Genomic DNA, 9,668 nt, shown 5'->3' with positions numbered 1-9,668 from the left:
GTATAATCTATGGTTTCTGTCATTTTTTCACTGTCAGCCTTGCGAGGTTTGTCAATTTTATTGATCTTTTTAAAGAACCAGCACTTTGTTTCATTCATTTTCTCTAGTTTTTCTGTTATCAATTTCATTGATTACTGTTCTTTATTATTTCCTTCCTTCTGCTTGCTCTGGTTTTATTTTGCTATTTACCTCTACAGTCTTAAAAGTGAGAGCTTAGATTGTTAACTGGAGACTTTTCCTTTTTTCTAATTATGAATATTTAATGCTATAAATTTCCCTCTGAAATTTAATTAGTCTCAGAAAAAGAATAAGATATGCCCACAAATTTAGGAATAGCAGAAATTTTAAAGACGACCAAGTAGGAAACAGAAAAAGTTACCAAGAAAAAAAAATTCTCCGAGGTAGACACAGAAAATATTCAAACCCAGCTGCATAACAAAGGTAATATTACTAAAACAATTCTTCAAAACAAAATGACTTAGACTGAATGACTTCAAGTAAAAGACCATAAAGTCAACCACATGTAAGAAGGGGAAAACCCAGACATGAAACATAACCCACCAAATGTGCATTACAGATAATGCAAGACAAGGACCAGGCAATGTAGAGGACACAAAGAGAGTTTCAGAATCTCATTTTTCCAGTTAGTACTCATATATGAGCTTCTTTACCAGTCTGTCAATTTTACAGATTCCTAAATGCTGACCAAAGGAGCTGAGGCTGTGCACATGTGAAAGATAAGTGTAGAACTATAATGGTTTCATTTGAGTTATTCCATTCCAGATATAAATGTTAATTTAGAATATAATATATGAAAGGATAAAATATTTTTTTGCTTACCCTTTGAGCTTTTGCAAGTTCTTCTTTTAATCTTTCATAGCCCTTTTCTCTGACTTCCAAAACAGATGGGCTTCGTAAACGGGACAGACTATCAGTACTCAACCCAAAAATATCATCATTGCCATCACAAGTCTCTGTTATAGTAGCACCCTGCAAAAACTCCCTCTCTGCACTACAGCTGTCCTTTCTCGTAGTTAATTTAGTTAACCCAGCTGTTACTCCAGAGGTAGAACAAAGTGCTGGGTCTGTAACATGGATGCTGTAAAAGAGAGTTCAGAAAAGATCAGCATGTGCTCAAATGTAAGCGGCATAAACACACAGATCTAGAACTCAGGTCATAAACACACAGATCTATCCAATTTGGTAGCCACTAGATTTAATAGCATGTCCTCAGTCAAAGCTAACATATTTTAAGCCCTTAAGAGCCACATGTGGGTAATGGCTATCATATTAGCAAAGAAATAGAACATTTTCATCATCACAAAGTTCTATTGGATAGTGCTACTCTAGAACAGGGGTCGACAAAATAAACACTGGCTAAATCCTGTCTTCCATCTGTTTGTATAAGGCCCACATGCCAAGGTTTACTTTTACATTTCCAAATGGCTGAGAAAAATTAAAATAATATTTTGTGGCACAAGAAAATGATATGAAATTCAAAACTCAGTGTGCATATATAAAGTCTCATTGGACCTTATTCATTTATGTATTGTCTATGGCTGCTTTTGCATTTTAACAGCAAAGTTGAACAGCTGCACTATTCGACTGTATGACCTGCAAAGCCTAAAATATTTACTATCTGGCCCTTTACATAAAAAGTATGCTGACCCCTGCTGTCGAACATTAACATGTATTGCTCTTCAAGGACAAGCTTATATTACTCAAATTTTCTAAAACATTAAAACTTAATGTAATCAAGCAACCTGTCCATTTGTTTAATACAATACTCAAAAACAAGGATCTTGAGGATCTCCTACCTGATACTAGATATTTCTGTACAATTTAAATGTCTGGGGGATGAATACACAGGCTGTGTAGGAAGGTCAGAGACATCTAAGGCATTAGCCTGGATAGGGGCAGAGCATAAGGCTGAAGGGTGTGGCCGGTAGATGACACCTGGTGAGGTAGTCTGCTCTTGAGCTCCCGATTCATACACTCCAAGAAGGTCTGGAGAAGTAGGTGAAGCAAGGTTTACTTCATGGAAGCCTTCCAAGGGGTCATTAGCCATAGCAAAAGCCTCATCATAAGATAACCTATGTGAAAATAAAACGCAGGTAATTATTCAGAGATAGTGCCACTTAAAATTAAGATGTGTAAAGTATAAAGTATTAACTTACATTATAAAGTATAAACTTACAATTAAAGAGATAGCAAAGGAAAAAAACTACAATCATTTAACATTTAAGTGACCTCAGAGTATAAATACTACAAAAGGCAAACAATTGGGTTTGAAATAGACTTGAGAATGATAGCTAATACTGTTAAAGTTAGTTAATTAATAAGTAACAATGAGGAAGGAATAAAAATGTGCTTGATATTTTTAACTTTATTATCATATGTGACATTGGTTAGACTGAGTAGAAGAGGCAGTATAATACATATATTCAGAATGAGACAGACCTAAGTTCCACCATCTGTTCTGTTCTCCCTCATACTGGCTATGTGATTTTAGATAAATGTTTTTTCTTTCCTTTTTATTTTGAAATAATTTCAAATTTACACAAGAGCTGCAGCACTCTTTCACTCAGATTACGAAACTGTTAACATTTTGGAACCATTTAATAGGTTTCAGACATGATGTGCATTACCCCTTACTAGCTCAGTTTATATATCCTAAGTACATGGATGTTCTTCTAACTACAAAACCAGCATCAAAATCAGGAAGTTAATGTTGCTCAATATTAATATCTAATCGCCAGGTCTCAAACAAATTTCACTGATTGTCCCAACAACGTTCTTTATAGGCCCAGGATCCAATCCAGGATAATGTATTATATTTCTCTAAGCCTTAAATTTCTTCTCTCACAAAATGAGAAAGGGAATAACGATATTCCCTCTCTTCTTCAGGTTGCTGTGAGGATTAAGGAAAACAATTCACATAAAATATTTAGCAGTGTGCTATGTATCTGGCACATAGTATGGCCCCAATAAGCATTTGTTATTTAGTCAGCCATTAACAATAACATGGATGCTTCAGTTTCTACATAAACAAAAAAAAATTTCACGTAACTACTCAGTTACAGTAGAGTTTACATGAAAACGAGTGTATCATTTACGTTTTTCACTTAAAGAATCTAAAAAAGAAATCTTATAAATCCTTTACTGATTTCCCATTGTCCACAGAATAAAGTCCAAACATAAGCTTGAAAATCAAGGTCTTCTATACCTGAACCCAACTTCTTTTGATTTTTTTCCTTCCTACAGTAGTACTTGGATAATCATGAGTTAATATCTTCCTAGCATTTCTCAAAATTCCCAAACACAAGCACCAGTGTAGCGCTAAATCTCACTAAGTATAAAAAAAAAATCATTCATTAAACTGAAAAATTTTATTCTCTCATACACTTAATAAAAAGTGTTTAATATAAGACAAGTAGAGAACAACAAAAGTTGCCATAAGTCGAAAAGGAAGAGATTGGACTGAATATTTACATATTCTCTCAAAATTTCAGATTATGCATCACAGACCTTCAAGAATATATATGGACAATCAAAACTCTAACTACTGAATTTACGAATGCCAAATTTCAAATCCAATCGATGTTTTCTTTATTGTAGCAAACAGTACTTTCTGTCTTCAAAATGAAACTAGTCCTTGTTTTTCACCCAAAATATTCACTACGCCAAATGAAAGATCATAGTAACAAGAAATTTAAAGTATTATTCAATTATAATTTATTATTTTTTCATCTGAGAATATTTCTCATTCTTTATAATACACAGACATACACCAAGCAAATATCCAACCCTGAATAATTCATTTTCACTTGAATAGAGTTTACTAATCAATTCACTTTAAGGTAGCAAATAGGGTTTTTATTAAACTTTGACATGTTATCAGTATTAACTATTTATGATACTTTCTTCTATCTCATATATTTCAAATTCATCTCTCTACACCTTAGAAAATCAATGAATCGAAGAATGTTAAAGCATTTGCATTTCTGGAAAATACAAATGGTACAAATCCTATGGAGAAAAATTTAATATCTGGTAATATGACATATTCACTAAAACTATGACCCAGCATGCCCACTTTTAGGGCTTTATTCCAAAGATAAAATGGCAAAATAAAAAAAAGATATATGCATATGGCTAGCAATATTAGCAAAAGACTGATTACACTCTTGTAATAGCAAGACTACTTGAACAAACTAATGTACATCTCATAATAAAGCACTATGCAGCTGTAAAAAAAATGAATATTATCTACATACTGCTATGAAGTGATCTGGAAGATATACTGACAAGTTAAAAAACAAGATAAATAACTGTATACTAAGCTACCTTTTATGTAGAAAGGAGGAAATACAAATTTATTTATATGTACAATAACGTATGTACGTATTTATATGTTTATGTATTTAAATTTTAGAAACTAACGAAAATCACTTTCTACAGGAAGAGAGAGAGGACAGGAAAAGGGGACAAGAATGAATGCTATACTTTTCCAAATGGACCTTGACTTGTAGATTTGAATTTGAACTTGGAACCATGTAAATAATAAAACAAAATTAAATTTTAAAAGAGAAACCCTAAAAATAAAACAAATGAACCTAGCTGTGTATTGAGATTGTAGTTTAACTACATAAAAAAAAGCTAGTGCAAATGATTTTAAAACACAGTAATAAAACTATATATCCCTAACAGAATATATTCTGAGAAAGAAAATGAAAAAAATCATAAATTATTTTCTATAATCCTATCAGTAGTAATGCTAATATCGCTACTCTGAAAACTATTATATATAATATTAAGCAAATAAATTATTATGTTAATTTCATTCAGAACTAAGATTTTCAGCATGAGAAGAGACACAAACATAAAACAGAAAAAGTTAAAACTCTGAAGTTCTAAATTTTAAACATAAATATCAGAAAAAAAAATTATTAAAAAAATTCCTAACTTTACCCACCGAAAAGGTGCAGCAACAGTAACCAACTCAGGAGCAATGAGTATCCCTTATGTCCAGTGTAAAACAATTTCCTACAAAAAGAACAAGGGCTCCTTGGAGAAATGGCTGATTCCAGGCCCAGGACAGTTAAGTACAAAAAGACTGGAACATCTTGTTATACAAGGAAACAAGGAAGCAAGAAAGCTATCGAAGATACTGGAGTGGTATCAAAAGGACTGCCACTAACCAAAGATGGGACAATCTGAACATTAAAAAGGATAATATCTATAAAGAACTGAAACAAAATATTTTTAAATCCATGAGTTTATGATGATACTAAAAATAACAAAATCCCACTGGTTCACTTTGATCAGTGCTATGAAACCAATTTGTTATTTTGAAAACCAGTAAAATAAAGAATCAAATATTTATCTTGCTTTTCCTATACATCATGGAACCAGTTTATGAGGAAAAAGTTCTTCCTTTGAAAAGAATAACTTTGGAATCATAATGAAATAATGGATCTAGACAATAATTATCAAGGGCTATTAAAACCTAAGGTGAAAATCTATCTGGGAAACTTTATAATTAATGGATCAGAAGGACAGTACCTGAATAACAGCTTATCACAAAAAGGGAGAAAATTTGACATTATGAGGATTATGTGATAAAACAGAAAATGAACACTCCCACCATTCATGAAGCATTCTTGCCCCCTAAGAAAAAAAAAGGACCTGAATCCAATCAAGTGTCTAGGTCTTCATCAGTTTACAGGAAAAAGAAACTCTCTCCTTACAGAGGAGAGAGAAACATGTTAAATACCATCGCAGGGTTGAAAACAGCAAAATCTAGCCTGGACGACTCTACTGGACAAACCACCTGGTTTTTTCAATAAAAAATCTGGGAAAAAAAAAAAGAAGTAGAGGGAATTTTAAATTTAAAAAGAGATAAGTGATATAACCAAGCACAATGTGTGGGCCTTTTTTGAATTATCTGAATAAACCAAATGTTAAAACAAATATTATGAGATAATCCAAAGAACCTGAATACTGGATATTACTGATATTATCATAGAGTATTGTCGATTTTTAGGGATAATAATGGTATTATGATTATGTTACAAAAAGGTCCTTACCTTCTAGAGATACCCACGGAAGTATTTATGGATGAAATAAGACTACTTGTATTTGTTTCCAAATAATTCAGGGGTAGAGGGAGAGAATGCGGAACTGAGCCATCCAACTACCAGTTCCAATCGCATAGGATTATAGGGTCGCTTCTCCCATTACAGCAGCTAATATTTATTGACCACTTACTAAATATCAGGTATAGTTCTCGCATATTTATAGTTGAGGAAACTGCATCTCAGGATAGCCAGGATTAAAACCTCTGTCTGTTGGACTCCACAGTCCAAGCTCGTAACCACCACAACACACTATCACCACTAGAATTGCTTGCCATTCCATTGTTAGACCATTAGAGGAAGAATGTTCCTCCTCATTTTGAATTAAAATCCATCATCCTTGTAACATCCACCCTATTTTTCCTATATATAAACATAATATTCCATATATTCTTTCAACGAGTGTTTACTGAGGACTAACTACATGCAGGGCTCTGGGGAAAGATGATGAAAAATCGTCTCTGCTCCCAAATAGTATCAGTATCATAGAAGAGACTGACTAATAAAAGTGATGGTACAGTATGATAAATGCCACAGAAAATATAAAGGTACTAAGAGGGGCAAATAAGTCAGAGGGAAAGGACTTCCAGAAAAACTAAAGCTGAAGAAAACACTCAAAGTACAAGTAGGGAATAATGAGAACAACAAAGCTTTCCAGGCATGGCTAAGGTGTGAAAGCAAACCATTTATAGAAAATAAAAATATCCCATAAACTGGAATACAAGCTTTGTACATAAGTACCTGAAAGAGAAGCAGGTTTGATTCCTGCTTCTGACCAATTACTGGGCCAATCTGAACCTAGGTTCTCTAATCTAGAAATCTGTGCCTCGGTTTTTTACCACACAGGATGAGAATTAAGAGAGAATGCATACAGCACTTGGGAAAGCCTCTCTGAGCAGTGCCTCTACTACAATGTTTTCATTCTGGGGGATACATTGTTTAAATTCATTAAACATTGTTTAAATTCAAGTCACTTCGGAAAAAGATGATTTTAAAATTAAATGTAGTCCCTTTTCAAGCATGTGAAATTTCCATAAAATGTAACTTAGCTGGTAATAAACTAATAATCAGGCTGGTCTGAAAATCTTTTGCTCTTTAAAATATATGGAAACTTTAAGACTTTACAGTCAAAATTCTTGTATGAGTAACATAAACTGCTATTTTTAAGCAATAGTACTCTGCATAAAGTAATGAGTAATACAAAAAAACTAATTTCAATTGGCGATTACCCCAATTCATAAACTAAACTTGTCAAGGAGCACTACCAATATGTGAAAAAGTTGACCGTGTTAAATGCTCAGGGATGAATACCAGCACAGCTTGGCTAGCTTTATTATTATTCAGTTCTAAGTAATAAAGCTGATTTCCAATCATGAGGAAAAGTTGCTCAAAATAATTTTTATTTCTGATCCCTAATATGCATTTCATATTGTTTCTTCTTTCTAGAAGTCAGTATTATCACAGCAAAAACAGTAACCAATATTTACTGGAAGTTAACTATGTGTCACACACTTTTGCTAAGAATTTTAAATATTAACTCATTTCATGCCTAGAAAAATTCTAATAATTTTTATAAAAATTATTTTTTCTAATTAAAATAAATTTTATAATTGAAAACAAAAGGCATCCCTAGGACAACTCAAGAAATTAAGATGAATTACTGGTATAATATTTTCAATTAAACATTTGAAGGACATGAGTTAAATGGATAAAAATAAATGAAATCAAGAAACTCAACATAGTGTTATCAGTAGTTTGAAAGAAAAAAATCTATTCTACCACAAAAAGCACATTCCCCTTATTTGACTTCTTGATAATTGGAAAACAGAGGATTTCACTGCCAAAAAAAAAAAAAGTTAAGCTGTGATTTTTATCTTTTTCCTTATCAATATCTGAAAATTAATTTTAATTCTGTATTTACTAAAATTCCTCAAAGCACTACACTTTGGAAAGTAAATAATTCCCAGCACAGGAGGTTAGCAGAGTAGAAATACCAATACCTGATGAAGAAAGAGAAGGTTCTAGTTTTAGCCAAGATCTAAATTATATATATGCAAATTTGAGCAGGTCATTAAACTTCTCTGAACCCAAATATGTTTATTTATTTTGTGATGGAATTGGATCCAATGACCGTAATTGTGAAGTGGTGAGTGTACTTGTCTGGTGTACTTGTTTGTTAGAAGGAAGGCAAGGGTTTGACTTCCCAATGGGAAAAATTAATCAGTATTTGCTATCTCACCAAATAGCTTGTACTCTGGAATCAGGCTCAAGTCCTATCTGGACCAGTCACTAATAACATGACCTTATAGCCTTAAGTCTAAATTTCTCATCTGAAAAACAGAGTTAAAAACTGTACCTATCTCATAAGGTTGCCATGAGAATTAAGTGAGACAATACATATATCTGCCAATTAAAATTCATTATTACTTATTATAATGTCTCTAAGGTATTTTCTAATACTTGCCAAATACTTTTGTCACTGTTAGCACAACCATCATCATCAAGGAGAGCAAAAAACAATGGTTGTCTTGTTGATATAAATGTTATAAAAAATGAAAAGTTTATTGTTCTGAATATTCTTCCTCAACAAAGCAAGCATCAGTATGTTATACTGTGTATATGAAATTTGGTTTACTTTTATTATAATAGAGATTAAATATTTCAAGGTAGGTCAAAAAAAAAAGTTTAAGGAGAGGGAAAAAAAAATGGCATAGATGACAGAGGCTCTGTTTATCCCTCTGGCGACCAAATCAAAACTGTGATGAAAACAAGGAGCACCAGCAAGGAAAAATCGCCTGGGATCTTGATAAACAAGCCATATAACTAGGGAGAAATTCAAGAAGTCACCCTGCAACGGCAGAAGGTAGGTCAGGGCGAGGACGCGGGGCTGCATGGTCTCCAACGGCTGAGACGGAGACTGCGCCAGTGGCAGATGCCTCTTAAAGGGACCGCATCCAAGAGCAGATTTTCATGGTAATGGACCTGCTCACTCTGAGCACCAGTGCGGATTATCTGCGCACAGAGGGCACCAGGGATTTATAGGGAGACATTGCAGAGTGAGGGTCTAGGTAAGACTTGCTGGGTACAGAAGTGCCCACTGTATCCATTGTTCCCTGTTAAGCCCTCCCCACTACCAATGCACAGGACACAAAACCGCCACAACCTTGACATTATCAAACTGGATAACAGAGGTCGCTCCACCCAGAGGATTCCCTGAAATCCCTCCTCCCCCAACTCGCAGCCCCACCCAAGCCACATCCAGATGTAACCTCAGCAAATCAGGTGCTCCTTGCTGAGACTCATACTGGTGGAGGCAGCTGGCCTCAGTTTCTGGTGTGGCCTTTTGAGGCAACTATAAGCATAGCATCTGTGGATTGCTTGCTGAATCTTAATAGGCGGCCCCTGAGGAGTAGAGGCTTGGGCTAAATTTGGCCTGCAGCTGAACCCCTCTCAGGACTGTGCCACTGGACATCTACTTCACAAATCCACACTAATAAGACCAGGAGACTTAGAGATTTGCTGAGAACATAG

The 9,668-nt window shown here is 34.1% G+C and overlaps 1 protein-coding gene across 2 annotated transcripts in view; it reads right to left on the bottom strand.

Moving 5' to 3' along the window:
• The window catches only part of RAB3IP (RAB3A interacting protein), a 27,391-nt gene extending 25,298 nt beyond the window's left edge, over positions 1-2,093 (bottom strand). The window contains exons 1-2 of one of the 2 annotated variants that reach the window (XM_006923732.2): positions 1,818-2,093; positions 841-1,099 (exon numbers count right to left, since the gene is read on the bottom strand). In XM_006923732.2, coding sequence (XP_006923794.1) covers positions 841-1,099; positions 1,818-2,068 — 510 coding nt within the window. In that variant the 5' untranslated portion in view covers positions 2,069-2,093. Of the gene's footprint in view, positions 1-840; positions 1,100-1,817 lie in introns of those variants that run through there. The other variant, XM_025040993.1, reaches the window with a different exon arrangement.
• Between the last annotated feature and the right edge of the window lie 7,575 nt (positions 2,094-9,668).

The sequence above is a fragment of the Pteropus alecto genome, unplaced genomic scaffold (genome assembly GCF_000325575.1).
Source record: "Pteropus alecto unplaced genomic scaffold, ASM32557v1 scaffold76, whole genome shotgun sequence".
Taxonomy (NCBI): Eukaryota; Metazoa; Chordata; class Mammalia; order Chiroptera; family Pteropodidae; genus Pteropus; species Pteropus alecto.
Note: the sequence above shows the minus strand (reverse complement) of the source record. Positions and strands in the feature narration are given on the sequence as shown.